Raw genomic sequence first — 16,722 nt, 5'->3', positions numbered from 1 at the left:
TGGCTGCCTTGGTTCCGCACAGCCTTCCATGGCCAGGCAGGGCCTTCCTCACCGCCACTGCCAGGCCCTTGTCTCTGAACTGTCACCCCAGCGCGTCTCTGAACATTCCATGTCTTCCTGGCTTAACTTTTTATTCCAATGACTGAGCACCTATACAAGCCTGGCCGTATGCCATTTTAGCCCCTCACCACCACAAACTCCAGGACGCTGTCCTAATCTTTTTTTTTTTGAGACAGAGTCTCACTCTGTCACCCAGGCTGGAGTGCAGTGGTGCGGTCTTGGCTCACTGCAACCTCCGCCTCCTGGGTTCAAGCAGTTCTCCTGCCTCAACCTCCCAAGTAGGTGGGATTTACAGGTGTGTGCCACCACGCCTGGCTTTTTTTTTTAAGTAGAGATAGGGTTTTGCCATATTGGCCAGGCTGGTCTTGAACCCCTGAACTTGTGATCTGCCCGCCTCAGCCTCCCAAAGTGCTGGGCTTACAGGTGTGAGCCACCGCGCCCAGTTAGGGTGCTGTCCTTATTTTATAGACCTGAAAGCTGGGGCATTTTCCCCACCAGCCCCCCATTCCACCTTGACTGAAAATGTAATCAGGGAAGGGAGCTCCAGCCACAAAGTCATCTCCAGGTTTGGCCTCAGTGAAATTAAGCTCTCATTTGCTTAAAAAAGGCTGGGTGTGGTGGCTCACGCCTGTAATCCCAGAACTTGTGGGAGGCCCAGGTAGGGGGATCGCGAGGTCAGCAGTTCGAGACCAGCTGGCCAATATGGTGAAACCCCATCTCTACTAAAAATACAAAAATCAGCCAGGCGCAGTGGCAGGTGCCTGTAATTCCAGCTACTCAGGAAGCTGAGGCAGAATTGCTTGAACCCAGAGGCGGAGGCTGCAGTGAGCTGAGATCACGCCACTGCACTCCAGCCCGGGTGACAGAGCAAGACTCCTTCTCAAAAATAAATAAAGAGAAAAGAAGAAAAAAGAATATGGGACCCTTATTCAAAACCACACACCCTCCCTTCTGAATGTGTGAAGTATAAGAACACCGGGCGCAGGGTGCCCCTTCCCCAGTCCTGTCAAGAGAATGGGGGTGGGAGTGTCCAGTCCACCTCTTCCCTCCCAGGCCAGCCAGGACCGCCGTCAATAGCCCTCTGGCTGGGATCTGCAGTCTGGGCAGTGTCATGGAGCATGGGAGAGGTGGGTGTGAAACCCCAGTGACGTCCTTAGCTGGGAGTGCTTGGCTCTCAGTATTTCTATCAGCAAAACATTTTAAAACAACATAGTATTTGCTTCGCCTAGCTGCAACACATCCCGTAAGATAACTGTCTCAAGGACCCATTGACCCCTGGCCTCAGATCCAAGGAATGAGCCATGGCCGTCCCGGCCGGCTGCCCTCCTCACCTATGCAGGTGCTCAGGGCCGCTAGCTGGGGTGCCAAGCCCTGCTGGATGGCAGACAGTGCGTGCGAGCATCACAGTCCACTGGAAGAGGCCGGGGGCCCCACTTTAGAGATGAGGAAGCCAAAGCAGGGTGGGTGTGGTCCCTGTGGGGGAACTTGGGTGTCATGGTCAGGAGAAAATGCCCTGTCTGGTTAGAAGAGGGAACAGGAATGGAGGACTGGGGCGGCCAAGTCCAGGGCAGGGGACAGAACCAGAAGCACTTCAGGGGTCGTGCTGCTGGACTCCTGAGGCAGAGGCTGGGGAGTCAGTGGGAAGCCAAGCAGGGCCACCCAGGGAAGGCAAGGGGCCAGCTGGAGTGAACAGACAGCAGAATTGGGGGAGGGGAGCACAGCATGACAGACCAGTCCTAGAGGGGCTCCTAGTAGATCCTGTTCAGGCTCAGTTTTTGGCCAAAAGACAGGGAGAGAAAGAGCTAAGGGGGCATCTGGAGAAAAGGGGGCCCAAGGGCCAGGAAACAAGGGAGGAGGCTGAAAGCCTAAACCCAAGCCTGGCTTTACCAGGAGGCAAGGACTAGTGCCAGACACCAAAATGCCGAAAGTGAAGGTGGCTTCTATGCAGGTCCTCTGTGCAGGAACTGCAGGGCCATGAGCCTCTGAAAGCTCAGAGCAAAGCGGTGCTCGGGGAGAGAGGGCTCTGAGGGGCCTGAAGGCCCAGGCAGCAGCTGCAGCACCACGCACATCCCCAGAAAGCCTCATCCTGACCAGTGGTGTGGGGCCCATGGCTGTCTCAGGGTTTCCAGGCGGCAGCACCTGGGGAAGGTGCCTCCTGCACATGCCCCCACTCCTCCAGCCAGAGCCCAGGGAAGGCAGACAAGCAGCAGCAGGGACCCTAAACCATCTTTTATTGCGCACTTCAGCCGTGAGACGGGCTGGCCTGTGCGCCTAGGCGTAGTATTGTAGGTTGGCTTTCTTCTTGGCCTGCACCTCCAGGATGCCTTCCATGTAGTCCTCGTGGGTAAGCTCCGTGGCACCCCTGCGCAGTGCGATCATGCCCTGCAGCCGGGACAAACAGAGTCTAGGTCTGAACGCCTGAATGCCTTCCCTGGCTCCCTGAGGCTCAGGCCTCTTCCCTCAGCCGTCTCCACCAGCCAAATGCCCCCATCCTGTCCAGGGAGGGGGCAAGAAGGCACAAAGCGACGCACCCACCCCAGCTGACCACTCACCGCCTCCACACACACAGCCTTGCACTGGGCCCCATTGAAGTCATCTGTGCAGCGGGCCAGCTCCTCGTAGTTCACGTCAGGACTGGGGAGAGGACAGATACCACAGGCTCAGTGGCTTATGCGGGATGGGCAGAGGGGCCAAATGTCCTCCCCAGGCCCTGTCAAGCAACAAAGTCAAGTCGCCCTGTGATGAGAGGCAAGTCCCTTACCCAATGCGCCTTGTTTTCTTCTCAGTACAAGATGTGGGGGATGAAGGGAGGAAGTTAATGCAGGTTATAACAGGTTATTTCTAGGGTCTCTTGAGCTCTGGCCTTCTAGAAATCTGCATCTGGGACTCCAGGGACTGACTGTCCTCATCCTGTTCCCAGCACTGCGCTTGACACTGTCACATCTAATCCTTACCACGACCCTGTGAAATCGGTGCTATCATCCCCAAGTCCCAAATAAGAAAAGCGAGGCTGAGGCCGGGCGTGGTGGCTCACGCCTGTAATCCCAGCATTTTGGGAGGCCAAGGCGGGCGGATCACAAGGTCAGGAAATCGAGACCATTCTGGCTAACAAGGTGAAACCTTGTCTCTACTAAAAATACAAAAAATTAGCCGGGCATGGTGGCGGGCGCCTGTAGTCCCAGCTACTTGGGAGGCTGAGGCAGGAGAATGGCATGAACCCAGGAGGCGGAGCTTGCAGTGAGCCGAGATCGCGCCACTGCACTCCAACCTGGGCGACAGAGCAAGACACGGTCTCCAAAAATTAAAAAAAAAAAAAAAAAGTGAGGCTGAGAGAGGGCATGCCACCTGCTGAGAGTCATACATATCTGAACTCAAGTCCATCTGGTCCCGGCCATTCCTGGAGTGTGTTAATGGGCTGAGGTGTGAGGCCAGGAAACTGAGTGCCTCTAGCCTCTGTGCCTTCAGATGAGGGGTGGAGTCTAAGGAGCAGAGCACCTAGAATTACGACCTGGGCCCTGGCAAGATGTACATCACACAACTGAGGAGAAACAGAGGCTGGCATGTGGAACGGTGCTGTGTGTGCCTGGGGCCTGGGAGGTGGTGGTTGTGGAGGCTGGGGAAGCTCAGTACAGAGAAGTGTGGCAGAGACATCCTCCTGCGCCTGTTCAGGTCTCTGTGCCCTGCCCGTGCTCCTGCTCACCTGACGTTCATCTTTCGGGAGTGGATCTGCATGATTCTGGCCCGGGCCTCCTCATTGGGCATCGGGAACTCTATCTTGCGGTCCAGGCGGCCCGAGCGGAGCAGGGCGGGGTCCAGGATGTCCACCCTGTTTGTGGCTGCAATTACCTGAGGAAGAGAAGCCACAACTTGAAAGGAGCAAAGTGTTCACAGATGGGCAGACACGGTCAAAAAAGGCAGAGAGGCAGCCCCCAGAGTGCAGGTGAGGCACATGGGATGTTAAAGACAGATCCTAATTCTCATTCCACCACTCGCTAGCTGGGGGCCTGACAGCTCCTGACCTCTGAGCCTCATCATCTTCGCCTGGGAGTGCTAATACTCACCTTAACTTGGGTGTTGGGCTGGAAGCCATCCAGCTGGTTCAGAAGCTCCAGCATTGTCCTCTGCACCTCCCGGTCCCCAGCCTTCTCACTGTCAAAGCTAGGGCACAGGAAGCCCGAGATGCTGGTGAGGGCACAGCTTAGGCAGAGCCCTCCCCTCCTCCATCCCCTGGAAGCCTCACCTAACCCGTCCAGGGCAGGGAAATTGCTCACTCAACTTGGGGCCCCCAGCCCAGGGACTGGCACATAAAAAGTGTCATTAATTGTTGACCACATTCAGAGACTGAAGAGACTCCTAGAATCAGGTGCTGGGCTGAGGATAAAACAGTGGGCAAGGCTGGGCGTGGTGGCTCACGCCTGTAATCCCAGCACTTTGGGAGGCCAAGGTGGGCCTATCACCTGAGGTCAGGAGTTCGAGACCAGCCTGGCCAACCAGGTGAGATGGTGAAACCCCATCTCTACTAAAAATACAAAAATTAGCCAGGCGTGGTGGCAGGCACCTGTAATCTCAGCTACTCGGGACACTGAGGCAGGAGAATTACTTGAACCCAGGAGGCGGAGGTTACAGTGAGCCGAGATCACGCCACTGCACTCCAGCCTGGACGACAGAGCGAGACTCCATCTCAAAAAAAAAAAAAAAAAGCAAAACCAGCCACTGCTTGGGCTGTTACTGTGATGAATGTACACTTGCAAACTGAGCTAACGCTTAGAAACACAGGGATCTGGCCCAGCCTTGGACAGTGCTGTACGGGAAAGCCCAGGCAGCCATCCCCCAGGAAGTATCCCTGAGGCTGAGATATGAAGTTTGAAAGCACACCAGCTAGGCAACCAACCAGTGGAGAACAGGGCAAGAGCCACGGCGGGCCTGAAACACAGGAAACACCGTGGCAGGAGTCCAGAGCAGGGGAGGCTGGGGACAGGCACGAGATGAGGTTGAAGGTGCAAAAGGGCAGCACACGTTGAGCCTTGCAAGTACAGTATTTATCCCAGGGAGCAACAGGGAGGCCCAGGAAGGGTTTTTTTTTTTTTTTTGAAACGGAGGCTCACTCCGTCATCCAGGCTGGAGTGCAGTGGCACAATCTCGGCTCACTGCAACCTCTGCCTCCCAAGTTCAAGTGATTCTCCTGCCTCAGCCTCCCAAGTAGCTGGAATTACAGGCACGTGCCACCACACCCAGCTAATTTTTCTATTTTTAGTAGAGATGGGTTTCACCACGTTGGCCAGGCTGGTCTCGAATTCCTGACCTCAAGTGATCCGCCCACCTCAGTCTTCCAAAGTGTAGGGAATATAGGAGTGAGCCACTGCACCCAGCCAGGAAGGGTTTTTAACAGGATTGGTTTATGTCAGGGACCACTGTGGGTTCATGTGAGCAAGGTGGCCAGATTCCTGCTTTGGCTTTTTTTGTTTTGTTTTCTTTTTTTTTTTTGAGACAGAGTCTCACTCTGTCAACCAGGCTGGAGTGCAGTGGCACAATCTTGGCTCACTCCAATCTCTGCCTCCCAGGTTCAAGTGATTCTCGTGCCTCAGCCTCCCGGGCAGCTGGGACTACAGGCGCCCGCCACCACGCCCAGCTAATTTTTTGTATTTTTAGTAGAGACAGGGTTTCACCATGTTAGCCAGGATGGTCTCGATCTCCTGACCTCGTGATCCGCCTGCCTCGGCCTCCCAAAGTGCTGGGATTACAGGCGTGAGCCACCACGCCCGGCCCAGATTCCTGTTTTGAAAGGAACATGCTGGCAGCTGTGGGAATGAATGGCTGGGGAAACAGGGAGGCTGTTGATCAGGAGTTAGGAATTTGAATCTCAAGAGTTGAGGAGCCACCATCCAGGGGCAGGAGGGGATACAGGGTGGGAAGGAACCACAATTTAGCACAACTGAGAGTCAACCCACTTCCCCCCACCGCCACAGACATCGCTAGGGACCCTTGGCCCTCCCTTACCGCTTGGTGCCAATAGCATCCAACTCATCAATGAAGATGATAGAGGGTGCTTTCTCCTTGGCCAGGGCAAAGGCATCCCGGACTAGCTTGGCACCATCTCCAATGAACATCTGCACCAGCTGGGGGCCAGCCAGCTTTAGGAAGGTGGCCTGGCAAGAAAAGGTGGTAGAGTCAGGTCAAAGGCAGACCCTTTGAGCCCATCTGGTAGAGTTTCTGCTCCTGCCCACTTCCCCCGCATCCCTCCCAAAGTACTCACCTTAGTCTGTGCGGCACAGGCCCGGGCCAGGAGGGTCTTCCCCGTCCCTGGAGGCCCATACATCAGCACCCCTTTTGGAGGTTGGATCCCCAAGTTCTCAAACTTCTCCTTGTGGTTCATTGGCAAGACAATGGCCTCCACCAGCTGCCAGGAGGAAGTCCTGGGTAAGGAGATGAAGCCCTGAGGGCTTCTACAGCCCAACCCTTCATGGCTCCACTCTAATCTGCATCCCTCCTACTCTAACTCAGGGACACGCCCACTTCTTTCCCCATATCAGGAGGACACAAGGCCGGGTGCGGTGGCTCACGCCTGTAATCCCAGCACTTTGGGAGGCCGAGGCGGGTGGATCACGAGGTCAGGAGATCGAGACCATCCTGGCTAACACGGTGAAACCCCGTCTCTACTAAGAATACAAAAACATTAGCCGGGCGTGGTGGCGGGTGCCTGTAGTCCCAGCTACTCAGGAGGCTGAGGCAGGAGAATGGCGTGAACCCGGGAGGCAGCGCTCATAGTGAGCCAAGATCATGCCACTGCACTCCAGCCTGGGCGGCCGAGCAAGACTCCATTTCAAAAAAAAAAGAGGACACAGAACACTCATCCCCACCCAGGCTGGCTATGGACTCTCCAGGAACAGGAGTATATGGCAGAAAGACACTTGGCCAGGGGCTGGGAGCAGTGGCTCATGCCTGTAATCCCAGCACTTTGGGAGGCCAAGGCAGGTGGATCACCTGAGGTTGGGAGTTCGAGACCAGCCTGACCAACATGGAGAAACCCCATCTCTACTAAAAATACTCCGCTAAAATTAGCCAGGCTTGGTGGCGCATGCCTGTAATCCCAGCTACTCGAGAGGCTGAGGCAGAATTGCTTGAACCCGGGAGGCGGAGGTTGCAGTGAGCCGAGATCGCGCCATTGCACTCCAGCATGGGCAGTAAAAGCAAAACTCCATCTCAAAGAAAAAAAAAAAAGACAGTGGGCCAAGAACCAGAAGCCTGAGCTCCAGTCCTGGCTCTGGTCTCTCTGTGATCCTGGGCAAGGCATTTAAACTCTTTGGGCTTCAGTCTCCTCACCTGTCACATGGCACCCCTCCCTTCCTCCCTAGGTTGCTATGAGGATGAAAGACACATTAGGGAGATGAGCTGCATCAATGGCGTGGAGAAACTAAAAGGCTGACAAGGCGCTGGCAGCTGCCGTGCCTCCCTCACCTCCTGGATCTGCTTGTCCAAACCCCCAATGTCACTGTATTGCTCCGTGGGCCGCTCGTCCACCTCCATGGCCTTCACCCGCGAGTCATACTCTGTGGGCAGCGTCTCCAGGATCAGATAGGAGTCTTTGTTCACACCCTAAGGACACAGCACAGGGCCTTCAGATTTGGCCCAGCTCAAGGGCTACCCAACTGACTGGGTGACAGGTGTCTGCAGAGGGAAAGACATAGGACTGGGCAATACAAGAATCAAACAGCAAGTAGGCAGAATCCCAGACTCTCTGAGCTGTTCTGCCAAGATTCAGAGCCAACAGTGACCTGGGGCGGGTGCAGGGGCTCAGCTAGTCACCAGAAAAGCACTGCCTGGGCTCAGGCCCCACTCACCACCAGGTCTCCTGGCTTTAGCTTTTCAGCATCCACCAACCCAATCACAGGAAGAAAGTACGTCTGTGGACAAGTTACAGGGGCAGTCTCAGTTAGTGTCCTCAGGGAAGGCTCCCTAGTCCTGTCCCACATCCGATCCTCACCCTCCTCCAGTCTCTCATTGCTGAGCCACGCTCACCTGTCGTGTAGAGGTTTTGATCACAGCACACTTGCCCTTCCTCTGGGAGTCCAGGTCAATATTGGCACCATCCTCCTCTTGGTCATTAGGATCAACATCCAGGAGCTGGGAAGGAAAAAATACTCAGCCCCTTGAACTCCCCAAGGCCCAGTGCTTCCTAAGACAGTTCCTAATACCTGCAGGGCTGGCCATCCCTACCTCCCTCCTCCAACAGCCCTGAGCCCACCAAACGTGGGTGCCCGTGCTAAGCCCAGGGATTGATCTCTGTGTAAGTGCTGCTCCTCTGCACAGGGCTCATCTACCCCGGAGGAGACATAACCAACAGAAAAGGAGACACGTGAGACTTCCCAGGCCTTTGCAGGCCCCTGTCTTCCCCATGAAAGTGCCCCAGGAGGTGTAGCTCTGACATGCAGTTTGGCCTCAAAACCTCCACCCACTCTTTCCCTAGAGGCCCCACCCCAGGCTGTCCCCAATCCCCGCTGACTCCCTCTCTTCCCCTCCACATACACACACACCTCGATGACGTTGGAGACAAGGTACGGCAGGGTCTTGTTCACTTTGATTTTCTCACTGTTCTCTTTTATCTTGTCCTTCATGGCTTGGAGCTCATGGGTGACTCTCAACACTTCACTCTTCATGATCTGAGATGAGGAGGGGAGGAGGAGCAAATATAAGCCCTGGCACAGCTTATGCTAGAGCCCTGTAACTAGTGAGGTCCAGGGTGCCCAGGGGACCCTGCCGCATCCATTCATCCAGCTCTGAGGCTCTCTGAAGGTAGAGTCTGACTGTGTCCACATCCTGCAGAAGTCAAAAGAGGAGGCCAGTTTGGAAACCTCCTGGTGAAATAGTGGTAGTATTGGAATAAAAGCAGGCCTCCGAGACAGGCAAATATAGGTTTTCAGTTCTGCCTCTTAGTAAGAACTGGGTGATTTATCGCAGTACAAACCTCTCTGAGCCTGTTTCCTCATCTGTAAAATAGGCATTTTACTAAAAGAAGGATTCTTGAGAGGATTATTCCCAGTTCTCACTCGGAAAGGCAATCTGATAACTTCTCATCTCAGCCCAGGTCTCCCACCATCCCCTGCCTGTCTTCTTGTCCCTTTTAAGGCTTAGTTTTCTTTCCTCTCTTCCTGATACGAGGGGGAAGCCCGAGCCCCATGTCTCCCCCAGGGTGCCCGAAAAGGAAGTAGGAGAGGCGACTCGGATCGCCGGGGCCTGTCCTGTGGGGGCTCCATCGCCCGCACAGGAGCTGTGCGCCCACCTTGATCTCACTGTCCAGCAGCCGTGTGCGCTGGATGATCTCCTCCGTGGACATCTTGAGCACCTCCTCCCCAATTCCATCTTGCTGTAAAAAATTATTTGTTTATTTATATATTTACTTTTACTCAGGACAAGCATCCCTCGTTCTCCGAACCCACTCACAGCCTCAGTTTCCACGCCCATAAAACGAGGATGGAGTCAGGACCCCTGCCCACATCCCAAACGACCCCGTCCCCGGGACCGGGCCAGACCTTGACCCCCAGCCACCTCCTTCCCTCTTGTCAATGGCGTCTCCCTGCGGGCCCCGCTTCCCGGACCGCCAGCTCGCCCGGTGCCCACCTCGGCTTCATCCCACACGGTCGCCATTTTCTCCTGCCGAGTCACTGGACTCTCAAGATTCGGCAGCAGATTCATTTCCTGGAGGAGCGGGCAGAAGATGGGACCAGGCGGGAGCCGCAACGGGAGATTAATACCGTCTTTCTTAAAGCCTTCTCTTGACCAGTGGAAAACCTCTCCCCACAAATCCCGACTCTTGACCGGACCAGCTCCGGCCGTGCTGCGGAGCAGCGAATCTGCCTTCCCGATTCCAAAGACCAACCCCTGACCACAGGCCCCGCCCCCGCGGCCCCTGAAGCGTTCCCGCCCGCGTCCTATTTTTGCCGGGCGCGAGAGGTGGGGCCTCTATTGGCCGACACGCGCGTTGGGGGCGGGGCCAAGGTGTAAAACCGGAAAGGGAGGGAGAAGGGTGGTATCCGCGAGGGCCTTTGGGAAATGTAGTCTTTAATCTGGCCCGTGACAGATGCTTGCGGAGGGGCGCATTCAAACTCAGACCGTGACCCCGCTAGGAATAAGGGGATTTACACAATGACACTGCCTCCCAATTCATAAACGACATAGGCCAGCCGTGTTCAAAGGGCCAAAAAGGCATGCCACCTCAGTCCGCATTTTTACAATTATTTAAGTACAAGCTGGCCACCCGGAGTTACGGGAGGGAATCATTAACCAGCTTTAAAGAGAAATCGCTGCTGCTCCTAACCTCAGAGCAGGCTTCAAGGAATTGTCCACGTGGGAAGAACTCAATTGACCATCAGCCTCTACGATTAAAAACATTATGACTCGGGCCGGGCGCGGTGGCTCACGCCTGTAATCCCAGCACTTTGGGAGGCCGAGGCGGGCGGATCACGAGGTCAGGAGATCGAGACCATCCTGGCTAACACGGTGAAACCCCGTCTCTACTAAAAATACAAAAAATTAGCCGGGCGTGGTGGCGGGCGCCTGTAGTCCCAGCTACTCCGGGCTGAGCCAGGAGAATGGCATGAACCTCGGAGGCGGACCTTGCAGTGAACAGAGATTGCGCCACTGCACTCCAGCCTGGGCGACAGAGCGAGACTCCGTCTCAAAAAAAATTATGACTCGTATCTGCAATTGTTTGTTTTCTCTGCCCATGGTTAGTAATCTCAGTGAGCAGAGCGGGTCTCCGGATCATGGGAGACTCATTCGTTGTACCCTTGTCTGCTATTTTAAATGATCTCTCCTTATCCTTTGAGGTGAGCCCTGGAGCCCCTTTAAAGGGAACTTCATGTAAGCAACATAGCTTATATTTCAAGTCAAACCATCACAAATACTCTGTTAACCTGATGAAAATCTGTGCAACCGTTGCCTTTTTTTTTGTTTGCTTGTTTGTTTTTTTGTTTTTTGAGACGGAGTCTCGCTCTGTCGCCCAGGCTGGAATGCAGTGGCACGATCTCTCCCTACCGCAACCTCTGCCTCCCGGGTTCAATGGGTTCTCCTGCCTCAGCCTCTCAAGTAGCTGGGATTACAGGCACCCACCACCACGCCCAGCTAATTTTTGTATTTTTAGTAGAGACAGGGTTTCACCATGTTGACCAGGCTGGTCTCAAACTCCTGGGCGTAAGTGATCTTCCTGCCTCAGCCTCCCAAAGTGTTGGTACTACAGACATAAGCCACTACACCTAGCCTTTGCAGTGGTTTTTTTTTGGAACACGGTTGAAAGCAGAATTTTTTTCTTTAAATAACAACATGTACAGCTGCTCACTCAGGCTGACAAAGCGTCTCCTCAAGTAACAGTGCTTTATTCCATTCTCTCAACAAGCCTGCCTTGTGGACAGATTGAATTACCATTCTCAACTTTAAATAAGCATAGGGAGGCTCAGAGAGGTTAAGTGCCTTGCTGGAGGTCATTCAGTGAGTCACTGGCAGCACTAGGACTGCTGACCCCAAATTCTCACTTTGAGTTGCCCGACAGGAGCCAAGAAGCCCAGAGGGGAAAGAGACTGTCCCATCTGTGCTGGTCCCACTACACCTGGGTCAGTTGGGTCCCATTCTGGGGCCTACTTTTGGAGATGCTGACAAATACGAATATGTTTAGAAAGCCTCCAGCCTGGGCCTAGGAGGGATGCAGACATTCTCCTCTTAACCAACTTTTAGGTGGGCTCTTCTGAGCCATCTTTTTTTGACTAGGCCTTGTGGGCTGTTCCTTCATCCCTGTCATCAACCTGTCTAACCCTGTTTTCACAAAAATCCTTCTAGTCAGTTTAACGGAATCCCCCCACCTATGACACCTCATCCCTCTTGATATGTGATCCAGGTCCTCATTTATCCTTCACCTTTGAAGTATAAGTCCTTGGCCTGCTTTTTTTTTTTTTTTTGAGATGGAGTCTTGCTCTGTCGCCCAGGCTTGAGTTCAGTAGTGCGACCTCGGCTTACTGCAACCTCCGCCTCCCGTGTTCAAGTGATTCTCCTGCCTCAGCCTCCTGAGTAGCTGGGATTACAGACATCCACCACCACGCCCAGCTAATTTTTGTATTTTAGTAGAGACGGGGTTTCACCATGTTGGCCAGGATAGTCTCAATCGCCTCATGATCCTCTCGCCTCCACCTCCCAAAGTGCTGGGATTACAGGCGTGAGCCACCGTGCCCGGCCGTCCTTGGCCCGCTTTAACAAGAATCCTGTTACGCCATTTTAGCAAGAATTCCCCTACTGGCCAGGTGCGGTGGCTCATGCCTGTAATCCCAGCACTTTGGGAGGCCGAGGCGGGTGGATCACAAGGTCAGGAGATCGAGACCATCCTGGCTAACACGGTGAAACCCCGTCTCTACTAAAAAATACAAAAAATTAGCCGAGCGTGGTGGCGGGCGCCTGTAGTCCCAGCTACTTGGGAGGCTGAGGCAGGAGAATGGCGTGAACTCGGGAGGTGGAGGTTGCAGTGAGCCAAGATAGTGCCACTGCACTCCAGCCTGGGCGACAGAGTGAGACTCCATCTCAAAAAAAAAAAAAAAAAAAAAAGAATCCTCCTACTGTTAATACTTCCTCTTAGTAATTTTCAATCCACTGACCCCTTCACGTTGCTTTGGTTATAAATTCCCAGCTGTGTTTCCTGTATTCAGAATTGAGCTCAGTTCTGTACTGCAATCTTTTTCCTAATCCCCAAAGCCAGTGCCGGACCACAGCCTGGTGGAATGTTAAAGAGAAGGATTGACCCACCTGAATTTTAGGACCATTCTAGACTGAACGTCTCATTCTTTTTTTTTTTTTGAGACAGAGTCTTGCTCTGTCACCCAGGCTGGAGTGCAGTGGCACAATCACAGCTCACTGCAACCTCCACCTCCTGGGTTCAAGTGATTCTCCTGTCTCAGCCTCCCAAATAGCTGGGACTAAAGGCACCCACAACCATACCTGGCTAATTTTTGTATTTTTAGTAGAGACGGTGTTTCACCATGTTGGTCAGGCTGATCTCAAACTCCTGACTTCAGGTGATCAGCCTGTCTCGGCCTCCCAAAGTGATTAGAGGCGTGAGCCACTGTACCCGGCCCTGAACATCTCCTTCTTTAATCCTGGCTAGAATGACAGGGATTGATTATCTTGGGAGCCCAGGAGTAGGAATGTCTTGGGGAGATGGGAGAAAAAGGAGAATAGTTTATGAGGGTTCACTCTGCTCAAAAAGGTCAAGGAAGTACCAGGAGGTCAGTCCCAGCAAGGAGCTGGGAACCTGGAGCAGAGCATGTCCTCAGGGAGAAAGAGGTTGGCTGAATTAGAGGCCTCTGGTCCATCTGGGCCTCTAGAGAGAAGAGGTCTAGGCCAGGCCTAGAACAGATGTTTCTGTCTTGGCATCAAGCTGGGGTGAGAGCCACCAGGCCAAAACCCTGGAGTCATTCTTTGTTTTTGTTTGTTTGTTTTGAGACAGAGTCTCAGTCTGTCACCCAGGCTGAGTGTCACTCAGTCTGTCACTCAGTCTGTCACTCAGTCTGTCACCCAGTGGTGTGATCACAGCTCGCTGCAGCCTCCACTTCCCAGGCTCAGGTGATTCTCCCACCTCAGCCTCCTGAGTAGCTGGGACTACAGATGCACACCACCACACCCAGCTAATTTTTGTGGGTTTTTTTTTTTTCCTGAGACAGAGTTTCACTCTTGTTGCCCAGGCTGGAGTGCAGTGGCACGATCTGGGCTCACTGCAACCTCCACCTCCTGGGTTCAAGCAATTCTCCTGCCTCAGCCTCCCAAGTAGCTGGGATTACAGGCATGCACCACCATGCCTGTCTAATTTTGTATTTTTAGTAGAGGTGGGGTTTCTCCATGTTGGTCAGGCTGGTCTTGAACTCCTAACCTCAGGTGATCCACCCGTCTTGGCCTCCCAAAGTGCTGGGATTACAGGTGTGAGCCACCGCGCCTGGCCAGTTTTGTGTTTTTTGTAGAGATGGGGTTTCACCATGTTGCCCAGGCTGGTCTCAAAATCCTGGGCTCAAGCAATCCACCAACCTCCGCCTCCCAAAGTCCTGGTATTACATGCATCAGCCACTGCACCTGGAGTCATTCTTGACTTCTCTCTTCCCTCACTGATGCAGGACAAACAAGCCCCAAAATTGGGGCTTAGCCAAGGAGGGTTCTTGGCTTCACCAATGAAGGAATTCAAGGGTGAGCTGGTGGGGTTAGGCAGCAACTTTCATTGAAGAAGTAGGGTACAGCAGCAGCAGAGGCGCCACCCCAGAGGCAGCATACCTAGAGTAGCAGCTCAGGGGCAGAGTTGCACTCCTATTTACACTTACTTTTAACTGTATGCAAATTAAGGGACATATAATGTAGACATTTCTAGAAAAAGGGTGGTAACTTCAGGTCATTGAATTGTTGCCATGGAAAGGGGTGGTAACTTTCAGGTGTTGCCATGGCAACGGCAAACTGACATGGCACACTGGTGGGCGTGTCTTCTGGAGAGGTGCCTCTGCCCCATCCATGTTTTAGCTAGTCTTCAATTTGGTCCAATATCTGAGCCCTGCCTCTGGAGTCAAGTCCCACCTCCTACCTCAACAGCAAATCCAGTCCACCTGGAAATCTCATTGAGTCTACCTTAAACAAATATCCAGAATTCAAAAATAGTAAGATCTGAATCAAAACAATCAAGTGGAGGGTGTGGAGCTTGGTGGAGCTTTTGGGGGTAAACAAGATTGTCCATGTGCTGAAATGCATAGTTAAGGCTGAGATGGAAATTCATTGGTTTCTCTCCTTTTGTATCTATTTGAAAATTTCCAAAACGAAAGATATAACTCCTCCTAACCCCCTTGAATAGGACCATTTCTCACTCCCTCCATTGCCTATCACCCTGGTTCAAGCCACCATCATCTCAGACCTAGCTTATTATTATTATTATTATTTGGCATTGCTGTTGCATTTGAGATGGAGTCTCGCTCTGTTGCCCAGGCTGGAGTGCAGTGGTACTATCTTGGCTCACTGCAACCTCTGCCTCCGAGGTTCAAGCAATTCTCTTCCCTCAGCCTCCCGAGTAGCTGAGATTACAGGTGCACGCCACCATGCCTGGCTAATTTTTATATTTTTAGTAGAGATGGGGTTTCACCATGTTGGCCAGGCTGGTCTCAAACTCCTGACCTCAAGCAGTCTGCCCACCTCCGCCTCCCAAAGTGCTGGGATTATAGGCATGAGCCACCACTATCCCTAGATTATTATAGGGTCTCCTGGATTCTGCCCTAACCCTCCTGTGATGGTTAATTTTGACTGGGCCATGGGATGCCCAGATGTTTGGTTCAACATTATTCTGGGTCTTTTTGTCAGGCTGTTTTTAGACAAGATTGACATTTAAATCAGGAGACTGAGGAAAGCAGGTTGCCCTCTCTAATGTGGGCGGGCCTCATCCTGTCAGTTGCAGGCGTTGAACAGAAAGGCTGACTCCGAGGGAGTTCTTCCTGCCAGATTCCCTTCTGACAGACACAAAGGTCTTTTCTGCCTTTGGAGTTGAACTGAAACATTATTCTTCATGGGGCTTCAGCCTGACAGCCTTCAGAGGAGAACTACCCCATCGGCTCTCCTGGTTCTCAGACCTTCTGAATCAGGCTGGAACAAAACCATCAAGTCTCCTCAGTCTCCGGAACTCACCCTGCAGATCTAGGGACTTGCTAAACTCCATAATCACATGAGCCAAGTCCTTATACTACATCTCTTTATATAGCAGGTTGGTGCAGAAGTAATTGCAGTTTTTGCCATTAAAAGTACAAGCAGCCAGGCGCGGTGGCTCACGCCTGTAATCCCAGCACCTTGGGAGGCCGAGGCAGGTAGATCGCCTGAGGTCAGGAGTTCGAGACCAGGCTGACCAACATGGAGTAACCCCGTCTCTACTAAAAATACAAAAAAATTAGCCGGGCGTTGGTGGTGGGCGTCTGTAATCCCAGATACTCAGGACGCTGAGGCAGGAGAATTGCTTGAACCTGGGAGGCGGAGGTTGCAATGAGCTGAGATCGCGCTATTGCACTCCAGCCTGGGCGACTAGACCAAGTTTCCATCTCAAAACAAACAAACAAAAAAACACAAAAAAACAAAAGTACAAGCAAAGAGATCCTATTGGTTCTGTTTCTCTGGACAATGCTTTCTAAAATCTATTATTTTGAAAAACGCTTTATTTTGAAAAATGTTGAACATACAACAAAGTTTAAAGAATAGACAATGAACACCTGTGTACCTGTCGTCTAGATTTGCCAGTTGATAACATTTTGCCACATTTGACTTTGCTCTCTCTCCCTCTGTGTGTGTACACACACACATTTATTCCCAAACCATTTCAAAGTAAGCTACAGGCTGGGTGAGGTAGCTCATGGCTGTAATCCCAGCAGTCTGGGAGGCCAAGGCAGGAGAATCTCTTGAGCCCAGGGGTTTGAGACCAGCCTGGGCAATGTAGGGAGAGCCCATCTCTAAAAATAATTTTAAAAAATTAGCCAGGTGCGGTGGCACATGCCTGTAGTCCCAGTTACTCAGGAGGTAGAGGCAGGAGGAACACCTGAGCCCAGGAGGTCAAGGCCGCAGTGAGCTATGATCGTGCCACCACACTCTGGCATGGATGACAGAGAACGTCATTTCTGTCCGGGC

General features: G+C 52.9%; 1 protein-coding gene across 1 annotated transcript; it reads right to left on the bottom strand.

Annotated features, from left to right (window-relative positions):
- Window positions 1-2,274: 2,274 nt before the first annotated feature.
- On the bottom strand, window positions 2,275-9,998 carry PSMC3 (proteasome 26S subunit, ATPase 3). Its single transcript, XM_002821809.5, has 12 exons — window positions 9,676-9,998; window positions 9,338-9,421; window positions 8,592-8,717; window positions 8,077-8,181; window positions 7,899-7,961; window positions 7,516-7,653; window positions 6,314-6,457; window positions 6,058-6,206; window positions 4,122-4,218; window positions 3,761-3,906; window positions 2,613-2,694; window positions 2,275-2,442 (listed from the first exon to the last, which is right to left on the bottom strand). Exons 1-12 carry the CDS (start codon window positions 9,748-9,750, stop codon window positions 2,332-2,334), a joined length of 1,320 nt encoding a protein of 439 aa, XP_002821855.2. The 5' UTR covers window positions 9,751-9,998; the 3' UTR covers window positions 2,275-2,331.
- Between the last annotated feature and the right edge of the window lie 6,724 nt (window positions 9,999-16,722).

This window comes from Pongo abelii, chromosome 9, assembly GCF_028885655.2.
Source record: "Pongo abelii isolate AG06213 chromosome 9, NHGRI_mPonAbe1-v2.0_pri, whole genome shotgun sequence".
Taxonomy (NCBI): Eukaryota; Metazoa; Chordata; class Mammalia; order Primates; family Hominidae; genus Pongo; species Pongo abelii.
Note: the sequence above shows the minus strand (reverse complement) of the source record. Positions and strands in the feature narration are given on the sequence as shown.